The 20,943-nt window shown below is 46.2% G+C and overlaps 3 protein-coding genes across 8 annotated transcripts; 1 reads left to right on the forward strand and 2 right to left on the reverse strand.

Moving 5' to 3' along the window:
• Window positions 1-2,178: 2,178 nt before the first annotated feature.
• Window positions 2,179-10,200, reverse strand: anxa11b (annexin A11b). The gene is made up of 15 exons (XM_088438379.1): window positions 9,896-10,200; window positions 8,675-9,065; window positions 8,213-8,250; window positions 7,635-7,760; window positions 7,470-7,557; window positions 7,076-7,170; window positions 6,874-6,987; window positions 6,119-6,209; window positions 5,895-5,974; window positions 5,521-5,577; window positions 5,362-5,455; window positions 4,816-4,911; window positions 4,333-4,391; window positions 3,927-4,049; window positions 2,179-3,819 (listed from the first exon to the last, which is right to left on the reverse strand). The coding sequence occupies exons 2-15, from the start codon at window positions 9,054-9,056 to the stop codon at window positions 3,760-3,762; spliced, it is 1,503 nt and encodes a 500-aa protein (XP_088294505.1). The 5' UTR covers window positions 9,057-9,065; window positions 9,896-10,200; the 3' UTR covers window positions 2,179-3,759.
• On the forward strand, window positions 9,643-12,576 carry armc7 (armadillo repeat containing 7). Its single transcript, XM_088438380.1, has 3 exons — window positions 9,643-10,821; window positions 10,972-11,115; window positions 11,192-12,576. The coding sequence occupies exons 1-3, from the start codon at window positions 10,746-10,748 to the stop codon at window positions 11,530-11,532; spliced, it is 561 nt and encodes a 186-aa protein (XP_088294506.1). The 5' UTR covers window positions 9,643-10,745; the 3' UTR covers window positions 11,533-12,576.
• LOC148410010 (uncharacterized) lies at window positions 11,858-20,871 on the reverse strand. 6 transcript variants are annotated; one of them, XM_088438375.1, is made up of 22 exons: window positions 20,613-20,871; window positions 19,812-19,915; window positions 18,921-19,058; window positions 18,268-18,464; window positions 18,165-18,191; window positions 17,812-18,045; window positions 17,518-17,643; window positions 17,001-17,066; window positions 16,275-16,382; window positions 15,638-15,701; window positions 15,474-15,514; window positions 15,262-15,401; window positions 14,871-15,110; window positions 14,530-14,610; window positions 14,394-14,443; window positions 14,156-14,282; window positions 13,617-13,799; window positions 13,461-13,545; window positions 13,287-13,402; window positions 12,920-13,087; window positions 12,752-12,844; window positions 11,858-12,362 (listed from the first exon to the last, which is right to left on the reverse strand). In XM_088438375.1, exons 3-22 carry the CDS (start codon window positions 19,007-19,009, stop codon window positions 12,246-12,248), a joined length of 2,352 nt encoding a protein of 783 aa, XP_088294501.1. In that variant the 5' UTR covers window positions 19,010-19,058; window positions 19,812-19,915; window positions 20,613-20,871; the 3' UTR covers window positions 11,858-12,245. The 6 variants fall into 6 exon arrangements, with proteins under 6 accessions (XP_088294501.1, XP_088294500.1, XP_088294499.1 ...); XM_088438374.1 differs by lacking the exons at window positions 19,812-19,915; window positions 20,613-20,871 and adding an exon at window positions 19,610-19,739 and having other exon boundaries at window positions 14,530-14,607; XM_088438373.1 differs by lacking the exons at window positions 19,812-19,915; window positions 20,613-20,871 and adding an exon at window positions 19,610-19,739.
• Window positions 20,872-20,943: the final 72 nt, after the last annotated feature.

Below are 20,943 nucleotides of genomic sequence, written 5' to 3' on the forward strand. Positions count from 1 at the left end.
TCTTTTTTTTTTTTTTTTAAGGTTTTAAAAGTGGGCGGAGCCTGGTGGTTGAACGCACCTGGCTGGCCGCGCACGTAATTGTCAACACAGCATAGAAATACAACACATAGAGTGGAGCTACATAACAGGCAGACGCTAGAATAAGATAGATAGATAGATAGATAGATAGATAGATAGATAGATAGATAGATAGATAGATAGATAGATAGATAGATAGATAGATAGATAGATAGATAGATAGATAGATAGATAGATAGATAGATAGATAGATAGATAGATAGATAGATAGATAGATAGATAGATAGATAGATAGATAGATAGATAGATAGATAGTGCCAAAAAAACAAAAATGTCTTTTTATGCAGAGGATGAAGAATATTCGAATACTGCTGCACGCTTTGTGGTCATACACTTGTTTCAGGATTTATAGCTACCACGAGCCAATGGCAGTTTTGTTAGCCTGTCTATGTCATTTTGTATTTTGTGTGTTAAACTAAATAATGCAAATGATTCCAATTTGGGACAAGCCAAGACGGGACCATCAAGCAGGCGTCCGCCACACTTCACACTCATAGAACAAAGCCAACATGCATAGCTTAAGCGATGCAACCATAATAAGGTCTCATAATAATAACTAGATTGAAATCACACTGTAACCTTGATATCGCATGAGGTCCAAATCCTGAAGAAACAACACAATCAAGTGCATTTAATCCTTCGTGACATGATCTATATGTAGTGCAATCTACTTAAATGCAGGACGCAGTGTTCCTACAATATATATCAGCACGCACACACTTTTAAACACACATACACACATACACACTATCGCACACTATGTTTAAACAATGCAAATGGTTATGTAAGACTTTCCCGCAGAGAAAATCCATGTGGCTCCCGACAAGAATTTGGAATGTAAATTCCCCCGAGTAGGGGCGTTGCAGGGCCGTAAAAAAAAGAAAAGCCTAAATGTCACATTGTTGTTGTCTCGGAGAGAGTTGTGCCATCGTTTAGGGCCGCCCGCGTCTTCCAAAGACTGAAAATTAACCCCTGGGAGGAATTCAAAATTGGAAATATTGTCCATTTTGGACATATTGAAAATCCCAAGTTTTATCATGCAATGTTCCCGATTTTTGCCTGAATCTTTGCAGCAGCAACTCCTGAACGGCGTGCAATAGATTTTTGTGTTGACACCCCAAACCCACCGGGTGGCGCTAGCAGCCAGCATATGGCCTTTGCAAGACTTTCAATGACTTTGATGATTGGCTTAACCTGGACTCCCATTATGCAAAAGTCATCAAAAGTCATATTTATGACATAACGAAAATTCCTATTTCAATTTTCATGACTATACAGCATAGTTACTTTCGCTATTATCACAATTTTTCCATTTTTGTACATAAAGGGGGCGTAGTCCCCCACCCCCCCAATTTTTTTTTTTAGTATATGTATGGATAGGACCGATGCTTCTTATATATTTATATTTGACGATGTTATGAGCCTTTCAAAGTCAGGCCAGGTGGGCCACGTTAGTGAAAAATTCTCAGACAGCCACCGGTTAACATAAATGTGAAAAAAAAAAAAGACACAAAACAGGACAGGCAGGTCTTGATTTTTGCGGTAATTAAGACACAATGAACCACAGGCACCGGCGAGTTAGCAATAAACGCCCAAACCGAATCCAGGGGTCACAGGTCAACCGGAATCCAGTTTGCTTCGGGACCGGCCAGCGCAACGTGAGCCGCGGGCGCACACGTGAGCGAGCGTGCTCCTGCGTTTAATAATTCAAGTCCCATCCGTGTCTGGGAATCACCATCGGGGTTGGCGGGCGGCCTTTGTCTCTCAAAAAGCGTTTCGGAGCTAGATATGCTGGCAAATATCGCCCTGAAATATTCATCCAGGCTGGCCCGCTCGCTAATGGATGAGCGCTAGTCAAGGGGAAAAGGTGCTGAGCTGAGCGGAGTCATTTGTCGGGCCCTGCGAGGCCTGCGGCCCGGGGACACGCAAGCGTCCACAGGATGGACGCTATTTATAGCCCGGAGGACGCTTGGCTGTCCTCAAACATTTCATCACACACTATCGCTTACGTAAGTCACATTTGTCGCACCTTTGCATACCCATGTGCAGCCGGGGAAGCTCTGAAGTGGAAAACAAATTGAAGAAAAAAATAGGCACAGGCAGTTATGATATGTTTATTTTTTTCATTAAGGTAACAATCACGGTGTTAGTTCGTATATTTTGTACATGTTAAGCTTTAAAACGACAAGATCGTCAAGCGGAAAAAGACGCTAAACTGCGAAATGTGTTGAGGCAGTGGCCTCTAGCGGCACTGACGGGAAACGCCACGGATTGCGCTCATATAGCATGAGAAGAAAAACAAACGTTTCAGTCATCAGGCGGTCGTTGCATAGACTAGCAGGCACTAATACTTCAAGTTAGGTCACAAGAGTTCATTGCTGATAACAGTGCACAAGTTACTATTTGAAACGTATTAGAGGAAAAAAACTAAAGCATACATTGTCTATAATGGGTGAGGTACTTATATAAAAAAAAAAAAAAAAAAACTTGTACATTATCACTTGGCAGGAGAGCCCAACCTGGCTTTTACAGGACAACGGAATTTTAAAAAAATCTTAAAAACCTATAATATGAAGTGGCGCCTTGACATACAAGCATTAGTGTTGCGAGCAAAACATTTTAGTAATGAGTTGAGATGCAGAGACTCGTTTCTGACACCATCAGTTTGTGTGGTGCCTTGAGGTAAGAGTCACCCATATAATGATTTTTTTTTTTTTAAGACGAGTTGCGGCAGAATAGTTTTTTGCTTTGACCTGAGAATGAAAACTTGAGATACGAGTGCTGGATTGCGGCAATCGGGTCAAGTCAAGCGAGCGGCAGTTTGGCAAAGAGCCCACAAAGACAAATAGCACCTTGTGTATTTCAAACAACCACGTTGCTTTGCTTGACGCCGGTCTTTAGCTTCATGCTGACAAGCAAGCAAAGCAAACGCCAAATGAGCAGCTAACATGTAGCGTCGTGTGGCAGTATGTTCAAACACAAATGGCGAAGCAACACATGTAGATGGGTAATAACAATAATCACTGGCATCTCTTCTTCGTCCTCAGTTGACTGGCCCCATTTGAGTCTACTGTATATTAGACTGCCCCCAGGTGGCCAAAGTGTGCACTATTTGAATGTTTTTATCAAGTACATTGTGTAAAGCGCTATATATTGATATCATTTGAAATAAGTTTCCATTGTATTTTGGTGAAGCTTGAAATGTGTTTATTTACTTCCTATCAAGTCAATAGGGGAAGTTGACTTGATTTAGGAACCTGTTTATGGAACAAATTCAGCTCTTAGGTCAAAGTACCACTGTGCATCGCCACATAAAGCAGTACTTGTGGAATTTTCAGAAAACAATGAAAGCATTCTAATCACGTTTGAATGAATTGTGGAAAGCCACGCAATGTAAATACTTGCAGTGCTTCACTTGTAAAGAATTGATGATTTTGCGTGTCCTCGGTGTGGAAATTAGTAAGGACACTCACGTTAGACGTTCCGTTTGACACCAAATATGCAGGCACGCTCATCTGCGATTTGCTTATGTTGAGTATATCATCATCTATTTGGCAAGCAACGACTACAACAAACACGCAAAACTAATAATGAGGCTTCCGAGTGAGCCACAAAATGGACGCCGCGAGGATGGAAATTGTTACTGTACGTCCTGGCTTTGTGATAGTCGCTCGTCCGTTCTTAGTCGTTTCCGCCGCAAAGCTTCAACAGCAGCTTCTTGTAGTCGCCGGAGGTGTCGCCCTGACAGAAAAAAAAAAAAAAAAAAAAAAGTAATAACGCACGTTATGACTTTTTTTTTTTTTTTTATATGAACACAGGTGGCAAGCGAGGACGGCGATGAGACTTACGGAGATGTGAGTGTAGAGGGACTTGCCGTAGGTCTTGACGTACGCCTGCCTGATATCCAGCATGTCGATCTCGGAGCGGGACACCATAATCCGGATCAGGGTCCTGTCCTTGGTGCCGGCGCCCTATCGCAAAAGTTGGAGGAAAGGCTCATTTATCGTTGTTGTCGTTGGCCGCTGGAGGTCCCCGCAGACCTTTGGCAATGATATCACACAAGAAGTACTTCGCATGACCCCAAACTAAGCTTAACAAAACAATCCAAAAACAAATATTCCTGTGGACATGCACATGATTCTTGGGTACCTGGAAACCTATAAATTAAATGCCCTAAAAAGGTGTCTCCCTCTCACGCTAGCAACCAGCATCATTCCCCGCGTTGTTCTCGGAAAAACAAAGGTTGTTCTTTACCTGCATGGCCTTATGCAGTCGCTCGGCAAAGTAGGCGGGGGTGTTCTTGATGCATTTCACTGGGGAAGGAAAACCCGGCTTCGTCATTAGTCCCAGCTAAACGTCACAAAAACATGCGCAACTTTATTTTGTTTACTACTGGAGGAAAAAAGAAAATACAAGAACATTCAAAGGCGCATTTGACGTCACGCTGTTCACAGACCGTTCAATGTGGGAAATCTGAAACGCAACTACAGTCCTCGAGAGCCGGGATCCTGGACGTTTTCAGCGTTTCTCTTTCCGACGTACTTGATTCAAACGAACGGGATCGTTTTCACGCTCGCTAAAAGAGCTAGCTAATAGCTTTGGAATCGGGCGCGTCGGGAGAGGGAAAAGCGGAAAACACGCCCCCCGAGACTGGGGGTGGACGCCGATGACCTCGTGGGCGGCCGGCGGCCGGCATAAAAACGAGCATAAGCATCCGCGAACAGTTTGAGGACTTACCCACGGCCACCATGCCGGATTCCACGTTGCCCGACATTTCCCTGCAGATGCTCTTCTCGATGTCACGGCCGCACATCTGCTGGTACTCCTGGAAGACTGCCACAACCATCCACAATTGCATCTTACTCTTTCCTGGGGGTGCTTGGCAAAATATAATTGCACTGCGCTATTGTGTGGAATGTAAGTCTGCTCCGGGAAGTAAACACAATAAAAATGTATTGCGTAGTCTTACAACGCATAGGACAAGAAAACACTCGAATTGTGAATCGGTGATCAAATCAGCTTATCAATCAGTGTGGTTCCAATACCCATACGACATACCCAAATTAAAAACGGCACGATACCAGCACCGGTGTCGGGGGCCAGAATATAGTATCGGAACAACACTACTCATGACGCCATCGCGTACTGTAATATCCACGACGAGGCTTCGGAATTTCTGCTGCAAGAGAACAAGCACTTTCGAATATCGCCAAGGCTTCCCAACTGTCAACTTTCGAGGGACGTGGGGATGAAAGCGGAAGCGGGTATTTTGCATATACGCACCAGCCCGCAGGTGCGGCTTGCTGCGGGCGCACAAGATGGCGTTGAACTGACTCTCATCCGTTCCCACTTTATTCTCCCCCGCCGCGTACAGTTTCTGGAAGCAGGCCGCGCAAAAACGTTTTGAGGCCCGAGCGGGAAGACAAAAGGCGGCGTCTCTACCTGAGCGTCCTGTTTGGCCAGAGCTATGTCCACCGTTTCCCTCTCGTCGCGGTTGCCCTGAAGCGATGGAAGGCTTCCGTTAGGGACATTTGCGCTCTTACGTTCACTTTGCCATTTCTTTTTATCCCGTGACTCATTTTTACAGCAAAGAACAAATCTGCCGTTTGCTCTCTGTACTTTGGAAACTATGTGCAAAATGGCATGGACCCGGAGCAAAAATATCATGGCTATATCTTTTTGGTTTCATTGATCGCAATCTATTTTATTTGAAACAAAACTGGGAATACTTGGTATATTCAAAATGTGTACCATACTTCGTACAAATAAATCAGTGAACCAAAAAATACATGAACATTCTCTTTTGTTTTTTTTACCTGGCAGAGAGAAACCAGAAGTCTACGGAAGTGACCGGAGGTGTCACTGTTGATGGCGTCCTCCAGACTTTTGCCGTACTCTGCAAAGGAAGCGCACCGTTTTAGGGGATCGGACGCCGTTTCCAAAGAGAAAGTGGGCCCGGGTCACAGTGAGACCAAAGGAACTCGGCCCCGTATTCAGACGGTACGAAATTCAAGAAGGAAGAAAAAGGTCGCGAACCAACCCGCTTTGTAAATCTGCGCGATTTCCCGAATCTCGGCGTTGGAGCGAGACGAGAGGATCTCGATCAGACAGGCTTCGTCCGTCCCCGCGCCCTAAAAAAAAGGCAGTACACAGAGGAATGTTCATCATACGTCCTTTCAAAAACGACTTTCACCTCTCTGTGGCCACGCTTACAATTCAAAACGTTTACATCTAGCTTAAATCACCTTTTTTTCCAAATTAACTTCTTTATTTGATATATTTCTATGATTGCAATCCTATTCAAATTATTCTTTATTAAATATTCTATTACTTTTAATTATTCTAGTATTTGTTCATATTATCAATATGCACCAATCGGAGCAGCAATCTTTTCTTTTATTTTCTTAAAAATCCTAGCTTTTACCTGGAACCAGATATTTTTATATATATAAATGTTGTTATATTTTGTTATTAGATTTTTTGCATCTGAAGTTCAAATGTAATTTCTACCACAATACAAAAGCAATCCATTACTTTAGATGCTATAAGTACTAAATTGATCATTTTGGTATTAGTAGTAGTTATCAATTTCTTTAGGTACTGGTGGTACTAACGTAGTAAAGAAATCAACATTGATAACTTCAGATCCAAAATTGTAGCTGGGATTGAACGTCTGGGCCCTTAAATGGGAAGCTATGTTTTGGGGATCGAATGAGTTCACGACAACATGCAAGTCAACGGAAAAAAAAATAATAATAGGGCTCGGCAGAGGCAAGACGGGCCCGAGTAAGCGACCTTGATGGCCTCCCGGAGTTCGGAGGCGTCAAAGTGCGCCGGAGTCTTCAACATGGAAAGAACCAAATGCTCAAAGTTTCCCGTCAGCTCGGACTTCAGATCGTGGAGCAAATCCTGCGGGGGGAAAATGAGTCACGAGGGGAGAGCTTCTCCGTCAGCTTGGAGAGGAGAGGAGGAGAGGAGCGGCGGGCGGCACGCAAACCTTTCCGTAAGTTGTTTTGTAGGCCGCCACCATGGGAACGCGCTGCTTGTTGCTGCGGCTTCCCAGAAGCTCAATGATGGCGTTTTCGTCAGTGCCTGCGCAAAAGAAGCCCCAGTTTAAAAAAAAATATCGTAATAGTCCTAAAAATCACAATCCACTTGGTACCACGGTTTCAAATTGATACCGTCGTTCCCAAAATATAGGACACACTTTTTTTTTCCAAAATCAAAGGCCAAAAGAACGCGTGCATCCTATAAACGATAACTTATTCATTCATTTTTTGTGATTTCGAGGAAGACTGATCCGTCGGCCACATAGGCCGAATTTTGATGCTCGGATCGGCCGTATTCTTACTTGGAAAAATGAGCGTAACGGGCGGAGCAAAGTGACTCACCAAAACCCTTCATCGCCTTGCGGAGAACTTCCACATCCCTGAGCGGATCGGCGCCGGGGAAGTCCTTAATGGAGCCCCTGTAGCCAGTCTATTTATTCCCCGCAAAAGCAAACAAACACAATTAAAAGTCCATTTGGCTCTGCGGTGCGATTTGAGGCGTCTTACAGGGATGGCGGGTGCCTGCGGATTGGTTGGAACCCCGCTTCCGTATCCGCCTCCGCTGGGGTAGTTGGGCATGGGTTGCTGGCCTGGTGCCGCGCCCCCCGGGTAGCCCTGCGGAGCGCCCCCTGGCTGCAGACAGAGTCCGGGTGTCAAAGGTCGGCGTCGTCGCCCATACCGCATAATTCCCTAATTAACCTTGTTTTCGCTTGCGGGCCGCATAGAGGAAGGTCGATACTCGAGTGGGCCGGACCAAGAAAATTATGCTATATCATATAATATCTTTTTTAAAAACAACTGAAGATTGATTCTTCTTTTAAAAACTGTCCAAAATAGTGCAAGGGGAACATCAATATTAATCATAAAATATTGACATTGCTAGTAATCAGAAAATATTACGTTTTTCATTTACTGAAAAAGATTCAGCTCGTTTTTATAGTAGTTTACATTAACCAGTTTATTTAGAGATAGATGATGACAAGTTCCACAGTTTGATAAATCAGAAAGAAGAGTGTTTCAAGGGGGTTGAAAAACAACTGTTGCAACAATCCCTTGTGAGATTTTTTTTTTTTTTTTTTACATACCGCACCATAGCCTCCTGGTGCCGCCCCCCAGCCACCACCTGCAAAAAAAAAATAAAAAAAGAGAGAAAATCCGTTTTCCTTTGAGCAACAGCTGAAATGAAGTACCGTATTTTCCGCACTATAAGGTGAATGGGAATAAAAGGCCTATTTTCAAAGTGTTTTCATACGTAGGAAGCACCACATTATAGGGCGCATAGAGTACAAGCTACATTAGTGGCTGGTGTAGCGTTACGCGTCCGCTAGATCGGGGGTGTCAAACTCGCTTTAGCTTGAAGTCATAATTAGCACTTGGCGGGCCACATAAAACGATGTGGCGGGCCGAATCCGGTACCCGGAAAAATCTTGCAGTTCATGCGGTGTCTAAGGCGCAAGGGAGTATAAGGCGCAGTGTCAGCTTTGGAGCAAATTCAAGGTTTTTAGGTGCGCGGTGTAGTGCGGAAAATGGGCTACATGAGACGTTACCTCCCGGAGGCATGGACGGAAAGCCTCCCCCCGGCTGAGGTTGTTGGTATCCTCCGGCCTGAGGCGGGAAACCTCCAGCTGGGGCAGGGTAGCCGCCACCCTGGGGAGGGTATCCCCCCGCCGCTGGTGGGTAGCCGCCCCCTGCCGGAGGGTAGCCGCCCGCCTGGGGGGGGAAACCGCCGCCCGCTTGGGGTGGATAGCCGCCCGCTTGCGGCGGGTAGCCCCCGGCTTGGGGCGGATAGCCTCCCGCCTGCGGTGGGTAGCCTCCCGCCTGCGGTGGGTAGCCGCCCGCCTGGGGTGGGTAGCCGCCCGCCTGGGGCGGGTAGCCGCCCGCTTGGGGTGGGTAGCCACCTGACTGGGGAGGATAACCGGGGTAGCTCATCTCCACAACCTGAGAGTGTGACAGGAAGTAGAAACTTCTTGAAATAACATAAGAACAGGAACATGCTCAGTTGTGACATTTGACTTCCTAATCTGCTTCCCCAAAGACTTTCTTGTTCATTTGTATCATACTGTATCTTTGCCTTTGGATTTTTCCATGGTGGCCCGTTAACAAACACGAAAAAACTAGGTAGGAATGAGGCCAGAACATTCATAAAATATTTTAGTCCTAAATTTGGAGAGGACAGTGAGACGTTAGACTGCGGCCGGCAGCCGAATAAAAGGTCACAGCTCTGTGATCACGTGATGATGACGTATGAGGTTTTTAAAATATAGTTACGAATATTATATCTTAAAAGTAGCCTCGACGCAAAAACTCCTAGCATTATTAAATTATGTGAATATTGAAGTCAAAACACACTGTAGCTTCATAATCAGGAGGCTATTCGATTTTAACAATGAACGCTTTCCATTTTTCTAACGAGACTATTGGCCCTGTGTCATTTGGCGTTACGTAACAACAGTCCGTCTTCCCTCGAGGGAGTTAGCTTCCTTGTAGCATCCGCTTAATTAGCTCGCTTGCTAGCTCGCTCGCCGTTCAATTCAACGCAGAAGAGCGAAAACAAACGTTGGGAAACCAAATGAGAAACGTCAATTTGGTCGCTTTGCTATTATGCAACGTTTTTCGTACGGAAGGGAAAAAACGAGATTACATTCCATTGGCAAATCAGTTTAGTGGAAAAAAACATAAACGTAATTCAAAAATCAACATCGTCGTCTGCGTCATTAAAAACACATACACGATGTTTTTAAAATGGAAAATAAAGTAGTTTAACATACGCGTCCGAGGTTGCTGCGTGCTTCAGGAAGCGAGGGTCGATAAGGGGAGTGGAAGCAGAGGGTGTGTCCTTGAAGCACAAGTTAAAGAAAAAAAAACTTTGCACTCTGCTCGCCATCTTATTGAGTTACACTGTTTTGTTTTTCTGTTGCCACGGACACTCAATTAGTTCACTAAACGGGGAACAATGCAACAGCTGTAGTCTGGACAATAGTCATTTGGGAGTATTCAAAGTATTCACGCTCTACGCTTGGATAGGAGTACACATATTTTTGTTTAAAAAAAATCTCCATCAGCATCCCTGGTGAGCATCCTGCATTCAGGGATCGGGTAGCGCAGACTCAGAAGTGTCAAACTGTTTTATCCATAAGTCCACCAAGGATTCGGAATATAATCACGTAATGTCGTCAAAGGTGTCAAGGTGTGAAATGCAACGCATGTACAATAACGTGATTTGGGAATTTTTGAAGGTTTTCTTATTTGAATATTTAAGCGGAAATTAGGTGTGTAGCGGATGTATTTATCCAACGGACAGCTTCAATGGAACGGTGGCTGCGCTTCAATGGAACGGTGGCTGCGCTTAGTTTTCTTTTCTCATTTGCCTCCATAGTAACAAGAGGAAAATTAATATTGTCAAGTTACACACAATGACTTGATATAAAGTAATATTAACTAATACTTATAATTTACTTGAACATATGCGGAACTAAATGTGCGTAGGTGTGTCGGACACATTTATTCAACGGACAGGCATAACCCAACCAGTTTTGTGCGTTGTTTTCTCACTTGCCTCCACAATCACAGCAATGACCATACTGTTTAACATGGAAATATAACGTGTGCAAAGAAAAGATGTGGAAGAAGGAATCTGACCGCTTCGAGTATTTGCAAACGCTCGTCACGGAGTTTCAGGACACCGATAGTGATGGTGAGCTGTAAACACGTCTGTTGTTGCATCTTTTAAATAATTTTTCATTCTTTGTGCTTTCCACGGGACAATATGTGTTCATATAAATTAAGAACAACGTGGACAAGTGTTTATTTCCAAAGATCCGTTCTAATGAGTGTTTGTCTCCAGAGGCAAAGGAGCAGGTTTTGGCCAACTTGGCCAACTTTGCATACGATCCAAAGAACATGGAGCACCTGAAGCAGCTGCAGGTCGCCGATCTCTTCCTGGACATGCTAACAGAGGACAATGACAACTTTGTGGAGTTTGGAATAGGTGACGATTTCCATGGCACAACTTGTTTTGACGTCATAATAAAATAGCTTTTACCTTAATATCCTTCTTTGCCCAGGGGGGCTGTGCAACCTCAGCATGGATCCAGAATTTCGCGATTTGATCCTGCAGAGTGACGGCATCCCTCTGGTCACCAATTGCTTGTCCAGTTCGCGGGAGGAGACAGTCCTGTCAGCCGTCGGCACCCTCATGAACCTGTGCACGCAGTCGTCGCCCATCAGCGACGTGGCCATCTTGGAGTGCATGTTGCGCTTCTCCCTGTGCGAGAGCCCCCGCCTGCGCAACCTGGCGCACGTCTTCCTGCAGGATTGCTGCAGCCAAGAGCAAGTGAGCCAGGCCCGGCAGAGGATGGCGGGACGAACGCAGACGGCGCTTGGCATCCCGCTCCCCAAAGACTGAATGAACTATGTCGTGATTTCCGCTGGATGTTTTACAGACATATGGATCTCCTTCAAGATGGTCACCGTAAAGCTCAGGTAGAGCTGCGGTACTTGGTCTTTTTGTATAAGAAATATGACTATTAGTCGACTTGTGTTGCTTCACAGTTTGTGTTTTTACAAAAACTGACACTAATAGTTGGCACGTACATGCCGTTTTCCATTTTTAGCATTACACTTGCTGGACATTCTTAATGTTTGGAATACTGTGTATAAGGATTACATCTAAGTTTTAGGTTCAATTTGGCAGTGAAATCCAAGTAAACTGCTAACTAACAGCTCGTGGGTCGTTTGTCTATCAAGGCTCCAGCCATCTTTATTATTTACATCTTACAGTACAAAAACATTCAAAAATGGAAGCTCAACAGTTGACAAATATTAACCCAAAGATAAAATAAATAAAACTTGAGTTTAGTGCAATAGTAACTTGTGAGGCATCACGGTCCTACGTTACCACATGTCACGTCCACGCTAACACACACACGAAAAGGCCCCAAGGTCCATTCGTTGATTTAATCCCTGGTTTAAAAAAAAGTGCTTAGCTAAAACAAAAACACAAGTGATTCTTAAAAGATCGCAATTTGACGTGACAAAGGAGGTCAGACGAAACTTATTGAGAGCCCCCCCGTCCAATTTGGAAATAGGCAACATAAACAAGCAAGGCAAACGGTACGTTCAAGCCTCCCGGGGAGAGCCGTGCACTCTGAATCGATACATGCACGTGTAGTCCTGGTGGCCCCAGTTGGACAGAACCTGCACCTCGATGATCTGGAAGGCACGCTCGTTCTCTTCCTGAAGAAACAACAACTGAAATGTAACTTAACTGTAGCTGAGTGGAGAAAAAAAAAACACAAAACAACTATTGGATGACATCGGTCCACATCCAAAATCTCAGATAGCGCTTATGTACAGGGGTCCTTCTGTATTTATTTGATTCAAGTGGTGTACATTGTCTAGCTTGAGGTTTATATAATAAATGTCATAAATGAGTCATGTTTTCACACAACTACTGTTGCAGACTGTTAATTGTTCTATCAAGTCTACAAAAAATAAAAGCACGTACAATTTATGCCGATATTGAATCAACCCACCCCCGGATAAGCGCAAGCAGATGGATGGATGGGGGGGGGGGGGGTCCAAAAGGAATATTTTCACACTTGATGATGCAAGAGCGGACTCACGGCGACGGGGTAGGTCTGCAGCGCATCTCCGTTCTCCCGGTACGTGTACGAGCCCAGCAGCGTCCCTCGCTCCTGACCGGCGTCGTCCAGACCCTGAAGGACCGACTCGACTCAGCTCGACAAGGCCGACCCCCCGCGTCGCCTTCTACGGCATACGGCGAGGCTTACGTAGACCCGGAAGTCTCTGGGGGCGCTGCGCAGCGTGCCGCTGGGCGCCAAGGCTTTGGGGATGTGCTCCAGGGAGAAGGCGCTGGGCACGATGCTCATGGACAAGCGGATCACCAGGAAACCCCTGGAGCCTCGGAAGGCCCAGCAGTTCCCTGGGTGGACGTTGGGCTGCGGGGACGCATGCGCAAAAACACTTGCGAGTAGGCCTTATCCGCATGGACTTTTTAAATGAGCACTTTCAGTAAACCGTCAAACCGAACGATTCAGCTGCTCGTTGCTTCAAATCATATTTAAACTCCCGTACTGTCACAAAGTCGACCATGAGTCAAAAATGTCCACGGCGGAGAACGAGTTCACGCCAAATCACCTGGATGACGACTCTGGGAGAATGCGAGATGTACCACAGCGGAACTCCAAACAAACTGAGCAGCGCCGCCTTGGTTTCATAGGTCTCGGAGCAGCGAGTGCTCAGGATGCTGCCGCCTATAGGATGTCCATTATAATTTTATTCCCCAAAAAAATATCGTGTTGCTTCGCTGACCTCCAGACTCCAACGCGTAGTCAGCAAGGCCGGTCCGATCCGCGGAGAAAAGCCGCAGCGCATTTTTCACCATCAAGTCTACATCCTGCAACCAAGCAACGAGCCATCAGGTGGCGCTACAGATAAAAACAAATGTGGCCGAGGTTCTCCCATCACCTCTCTGGTCAGCGTCACTCCATCTGTCCTTCCGGGAACCTCCACGCGGCGGCGCCGGTCCAGATGATAGCTAGCGTTGCGGAGGACGCTGCCCTCCAGTGAGGCCCGGGACGGCTTCAGCTTGTCCCCAGAGAGCAGGACTTCAACTTCCTGGCGCACCTGAGCGGAAACCCGATCTGAAATCTGACAAGTAAAATGCAAGTTTAGGGTTTGAAGGTGAAATGGATTCCAAGGCAGGGCTGGGACGATTGATCGAGTTCATTTGATGGTTTAATGGGTCCTGTAATTCAAAGAACCAGATTTTCCGCAGTATAACCGCCAACGAAAACTGGCGGTTTATGCACTATATAAGGTGCAGCGGATTATGAGGCGCACTGTCAGCTTTAGAAAAAAACTCAAGGCTTTTAGGTCTGCCTTATATTGCAGAAAAGGCGGTGCTTGGGATGTACACCTGCACGCACGCACGCACGCACGCACGCACGCGGCTTGGATATTCTGACTACTTGAAGACACAGAGATTGTTTTTGAAGTTGCCTCACAGTCTCCTGGTCCAATTGCCGACATCCCAGCAGCGGTTCCACATCCCGCCTGATGTCCATCAGAGCCGCCTCCAGACGCTCCACCTGCTCCAGCAAGTGGAGCTGGGGCCGAGCGTCCGCCGCGATGCTGCGGGGGAGCGCGACGGACGGCATGCGAGTCAGGCCCGAGCCATGCGTTTGCTTCATTGGGCAAAAGCGGACTTGACCCCACCGCCACGGTGTGGCCGCGGCAGCTCACCTGGCTGTATCACAAGGGGCCGGAGGGGGTACCGGCCTGGACATGGCCTCCTGCAGTACAAAGGTGTTCTATAAAAGGAAGGCTCGTTGTCTGGCAGGCCCGCGTTTGTGCTCGTGAGCGAGTGGCTGAAGAGTACCTGCGCCTTGGCCTCCAGGTTCTGCAGATTGGCTTCTATGGCATCCAGACGAGACGTTTGGCTCCGTAGCCAAAATAACTCCTCAAGAGAAAAACACCAACAATCAGTAAAGGTAATAGAAAATCACAACTTAAAAAAAAAAAAAAAAATTAAATAAATGTTTTTGCAATGCCGCTAACGCTCTTTTTTAATTGTTTCAATTAAAAAGTGTGTACCGTATTTTATGCGCCTTATAATGCGATGCGCCCTACATGTGAAAACACTTTAAAATAAGCCTTTCATTGACGGTGTGCCTTATGATGCAGAAAATACGGAATCCAAACCAGAGCCCTGTGGACTACCTGCTCCCTTTGCTGTCCGCTGTCATCCAGCCGCCTTCTCAAGTGGGCCAGTTGGCGCTCCAGCAGTCCGCTAAGCCACACGCGGCCCTTCTTGTGCTTTTGCCGGAGTACCGCGTGCATGCGCAGCATCTCGCCATGTCTTTGCTCCGCCCCCTCTTCGCTAGTTTCCACACGCTCTTGAAGCAATGCCAGGCTGCGCTCGAGATGCGCAAGGCGTGCAGACCCTGACGCAGCCATTTCCTGTCAGGTCATTAACCTATTTTGTGAAATCCTACAAATGTGTCTGACCTCAAAGTCTAAGGGGCAAAACACATTTAACTCATTCAATGCTAGGGACGTATTTGTGGGTCCCAATGTATTTGAGGCCACGAGTGGAAACTGTTCGCATCACCTTCTCCGCAGCACCCCCCGCTCGGCTCTCGCCAGAAGCCGCACTTTCGATCACCGACGAGGCAGGGCTGTCAGAGACAGCGGTCCCCCACTGCGGGACACTTGGAGCTGGCAGACCATCCAGGCCAAGCCAGGACAGACCTCAAAACACAACAAACCCACAATCGAAATATGAGTTTAATGGAAAACGAACGTAAAGACGTAGCAGCTTACCTAAGAGGCTCAGAAGAAGCAGGAAGAGAGCGAGAGGAATCCTGCGGAGAAATGTTTGCGTTTATGATGACATCATCATCTTATTCAAGATAAACAGGTGTCCATTTGTGGCCCGCTTTAGCAAGTCAAGTGCATGTTTCACAGTCAAACAATTGTTTAATTACCCAGTCAGCAGAGGGTTGTCACCGCTGATCCGCCCGAACGCACGGCCCAACTCGGGCGATCGACCTAAACGCACAAACGTACATTGAATCAAAGATCCGAAATCAAAGAGTTGACGGAGAGAAGACGCCGACGAGCAGGATGGAAAGAGATGTTCTACAACCTGCTAGAAGAGGAAGACAACACTCGCTAGAGCTTTCCATTACATCTCAGATACAAATCATTCATAGAGCATAATCAACGCACGCATGTCAGCGTCTAGGGAGAAGACATCAGCGACAGGGGGAAAATATCAAATGGCCTCCCAAGACAGCAAACAACTTTTGGGTCAATGACCTGCAGCGTGACAGGACGAAGCCAAGATTGTCCGGGTCGCGGTCCACAACCATGAGCTCAGCCCACACAATTGCCGCACTGAGGAAACAAGGTTCCTTATTTCGTGGATGCCAAACTTTGCATCGGGCCACTTGATTAGGTACACCTGCATAATTTCAGCTCGTCACTTGAATGTCAATGTGCCCAATTGGGATGGACACATTGCACTTTGTTTCAGATTGTGCAGATCTATCTAATTTTGTGGCCGGCGAGACTATCAACTCGAAGAGCAAAGTTCCGAGGCGGCAGCAGCATCAAGTTAACCTGTAAACACGGCGACGTTCCACAAAAAGCGGCAGATCGCAGTGGTCCGAAAGGACCAAAAGGGGTCGTGCATCTGCTCCGCCTGCTGTTTCGCCATGCAGTTATCACCTGTTGGTGGCAGTAAGTGAGTCAATCAAGGAAGGATACCAGGCTGACAAAGAAAAAAGGATAAAAACATTTGAAAACTCATTTCAATAATATGGACTGGCAACAAATCAAAGACAACTGGATTAGTTAGTCATCTTCTGCTTGGCTCTCAGCGTTTTGCTTCTCTCCTGCCCTCCCCATCTCCACTGCTTCTGCACTTTGTTGCGCGCTATACTTGTCTTTTTATCTATATCATTTGTTGCCTCTCGTGGTAATCCTCGCCCTTTAAACTAGCCATGGAATTGGTCAGCTGGGCTCTTGACGCAATCAACGACATTTTTTCGACGAGAAGGACAATTAGGTGGGAGCCGTCGGGGACATTCGCCGCCGGATAAGTCAATGATCCATGGAAAAATTGCAAGGTGTTTTGTCTGTTGCTTTTTTTCCCACAGAAGACGCGGAGGACATCTAAATCATCGGATTCCTGATCACAGGGATCGTCCTTGTCGGAGCCGGAGGATTTCTGCCGTTTGAACATATTGCACGGGTGAGTGGAGCTGGATTGGAGGAGAGGCTGCAGACCCATTTTGAAGGCAAACGTGTGAATCCAAACGTGTGCGTGCACGCTGGCCAACTCACAGAGGGATCCGTCGGAGCGAAGGTCCTTCTGCTTGGCCCTCATGTCGCCGCCGTGGTTTGTCCAAGCTGCAACAAGCACACGGAAGACGCCGTCAGTCAGGACAAAAAGCGGCGCACCCGCCCGCACATGAGGAAGGATTTGCATTTGGCCACAGAAACAGACAAAGTCAAACGAGGTGCAGGACATTTGGGTGAGAGCGAAATGACGTGCGAGTGGGAGGGAACCTGCTACAAAAAAACAAAAAAAAAAGGACATAAGCTTGCATGCAATGGATCCTCGGCAACCATGTGAATCAGGGCGGTGCAGGCCATTTATCGCGTCTAGAATTTTTTTTTTAACAACAGGGCAGCGAATGGTGACAAAGACAAAGTGGATCAAAGGCACTGGGGGAGAAGGTGAGTTCTCACTGAGACTGGACCTGTTAGTTCCTCCATAGTGTGTGAGTTCAAATCCCCTGAAGACAATGCCAATGTGCGAGGGGGAAAAGAGGAAAGAAAAAAATCCAAAACCTCTTACAGGCCGGCTCGCCACCTTTATTGTCAAGCTGGCATATGCGCCAGGCCCGCGCCAAGGCAAAGTGGCAACAGGCCGCCACCCTCTTTGCTCCAACCCGGAACCAGTCCAAACACGGATGCAGCGCACCTGCAATAACCACACACTGATCAGAGGAGAACTCGCGCCCCGGGGTGCTGTGGAGAAGCTGTGAGGTCACATTTAAATGCAAGAATGAGGAGTTAAGTGCGGGGGAGAGCGGGTGGAGCTACAGAACCAAGTTAAGTCAGAGCAAAGGTCTCTGGTTTCCATTCTCACCTGGCATGGCTCGCCGTCTCCGGGCCCTGCTGTAGATAACGGAGCCGTCCGAGGCAGGCGAGCGCAACGATGCGCTCTTGGAGGAGGGAGACGGGTTTGAGGTTGAGGCGCACTCGCAATCTTTGCAGGAGACTCGAGTCAGCGTCTGGACCGGGTGTTTGGGACAGGTGCGGTCCAAGCCCATCAGCGTGCTGTTGTCCACCATGCTGCTCTGCTCCTCCATGATGGTACTTTCTGGAAAATTGCCAAAATAACTGCAGTGGATACAAAACGTCCACAAGATTATGGTGATATTTAAAAAAAAAAAAAAAAAAAAGTAGATAGCGATTCCGAAACACGAAGGTCTCACCAACCTCTGGGATCAAGGTCGTGGTCTAAGACTGGAGAAGCACAAAATCCATCATCATTAGGTTATCGGTCAGAACTTGAAAGGATTCTGTGAGGCTGCTTCCTCACCCCAGAAGTTGTCGAGCACCATGCTCTCCTGGATGGAGGCCTCGTGCAGCGAGGACTCATCCAACATGGATGAGAGCAGCGAGGCATCGGAAAGGTCGCTTTGGAACGACTGGTTGGAGGATTTGCGGGGCGTTTGAGCGAGGAGCGACTCCGACCAGGATGCCGAGTGTTGCTGAGAACGCCGCGCTTTCAATGTCCTGTTGCGGAGAAGATAATTGCCTCTAGCTGAATTATAACAGTTATTTTTCTCCTATTTCAATTCATTTCCTTTGTTACGATTGTTACTATTTCTCAGTGTTGATGTTGTGTGTTACCTTTGCATTTCAAACAAAGATAAAATAAAGAGTTGGAAAAAAAAAAAAAACAAGGTTCATTTGGGTTGACTGGAGCAAAGTGAAATACTGTATGCTCCTCTTTGTGGTTGCAGTGAATGCACTTTTTAAAAACACACCCAAGTGCAAAATCTGAGATGGGTGGAATTTTTCAATCATCACCAAGTTGGAGCTGCTATAAAATAAAAGCTTATCCACTTAGGAATAGCCTAAAATGTAAAACTAATATGTATACCAGTCAGTGCTGCAGTCAGTTTGGAGCAAGGGAGGACCAAGTTGCTGAGTTAGGAGTAAACCTCGGAAATGGCGAATGATGTCTACCTTGCGTTCCTCCAGTCGCTTCCTTCCGCCTTGAGGGGCAGGCTGTGGTCCATCCAGTCGCTTTTCAGACTGAGACTGCGCCTGGACATGGCGGCGAGCTCGTTGTCCGAGTCGGACGCCGCTGATCCGTAGCTGGACCTGAGAGGGCAGAAAGAACATTAAGGACGCTTGCCAAGAGGAAAGTCAGATTGTCTTGGGTTTTCTGGTAGGAGACCATGCGAGGCAATGCCAGGAGAGGTGGTGATGACTGCAAGGCACAGCCTAAGTTAATGTTTTGGCTTAAATTTTAATGTTTGTTGAAAGCTTAATTATGTTGCTTTTTATGTTAAAAATAATAATAATATATAATATATAGGATCATAAACTTTCTAACAGTAAAAGTTTTTAAACTTAAAAAGTTTTAAAACTCCCGCACACACTTTGACAATGAGAGCGCCTCTACACCACCTGGTGCTGTGGAGGTGCAATTACACTTCACACGCAAACGCAAAGCCTGCTCCCTTGAGATGTTGCAATCTTATTGGATGGCAATGCACGTTTAAGGTTGCATCCGATTGGTTCAAAGTCAGATAAAAGCAATGAAAGTATTTTTTCTTATGTGTTCACTTTGGTTGGGCTACTAGCCAAGTCATGCTAGGGCCATGCACATTGACCTACACGGCGAGGACAATAAACATGAGCATACACACAGGTCAGTCCAGCCCCAGCTCTGTAGATCGTCGTCTTTGTCCCTGACGCTCATTTCAGGTGGACGTCACGCACACGCATCTTCCTCGCAACGCACGACAAAACCAGCTTCCTGGCTAGCCTCGGGTCAGTCAGCCGTTTAGGCCACGCCCCTTCCTTCCTCGCAAACACCTGAACTCTGATCCAGCGTTCCAGAGGACTTACGATTAGGAGGTCGCCGTTTGACACGCTCCACCTGCAGCAGATCAGTTGCTCTTTGAGTAAACCTCCCTGGATTAGACAGCCAGTCTGCACATGGTAATGGAGTCCTGAAAGAAGAAGAACGGACAAAAGGTGGTGTAGACCATAGTGCCATCAGGAAATCACAAATACATAAATACAATACAATACAATACAATACAATATATATATATATATATATATATATAAATCCGTTAAAAAACACACACACACAAAATGCTACTATACCTTGAAATAACATTAAAAATGTATAAAACCACATAAAAAATTGTAACGACGTGCTAAAGTCAAACGCAACAGTCCAAACTGGTATGGTATATATGTGTTTTTATGTTAATCTGTACAATGTTATCTGTAGCTAATATTTTATACAGATATATTCCGTATTTTTGGTCTCGTGAAGCAAAGACAGGGGTTTAAAACAACTCGGCGAACTATCATCCAATCGTATTGGGGTTATGGTGGGTGACGTCGCACAAACACCGATCATATTACAGGGTGGGTGGAGCAACGACAAACGCGAACTGTGGCGTTGCTTTAGCCGTTAGTATTATTAGTTAGCTCTGCAATTAATTAACCAACTTGATACAAACTCGACAGAAGAAAGTAAATAATCAACCACCGCTGGCAAGCCGAAACACTCGACGGTCAACTGCCTGCATTTACTCCAAAACTGCCCCTAGCTAAGACAATTAAAACCGACTAGCAGACTGTTTGATAAAATACTTGCATATTTCTCTGGAAAGTTCGGATTCTGTCACTCACCAAGCTTCACGGAGAAAAACCGCCTTGCAAATTTGCCGCCCAAACAAAAGTTAATACAGTAGTGAGTCTGAGGCGTCTACTTCGTGATTTTTATAGCGCCAACTTGGAACTACTGCTCCCATGTGGTTGGCGTGACAGCTGCCTCAAAGAGGATTGTACAACAAACATGGACGAAATTGTTACAGTAGAGAATTCTGAATACAGGTCGAATGGTGGTTTGTTAACGATATTTTCCCCTGGTTGTATTTTTAATTTCTCATCATATGAAAAAAATAATATTCTAATATTTGAAGATACGCCCTTTGAAACGAAAGCGGATGCGAGCGATGCA

This window comes from Hippichthys cyanospilos, chromosome 17 (assembly GCF_059441005.1).
Source record: "Hippichthys cyanospilos isolate Australia breed blue-spotted pipefish chromosome 17, RoL_Hcya_1.0, whole genome shotgun sequence".
In the NCBI taxonomy this organism is placed as follows: domain Eukaryota; kingdom Metazoa; phylum Chordata; class Actinopteri; order Syngnathiformes; family Syngnathidae; genus Hippichthys; species Hippichthys cyanospilos.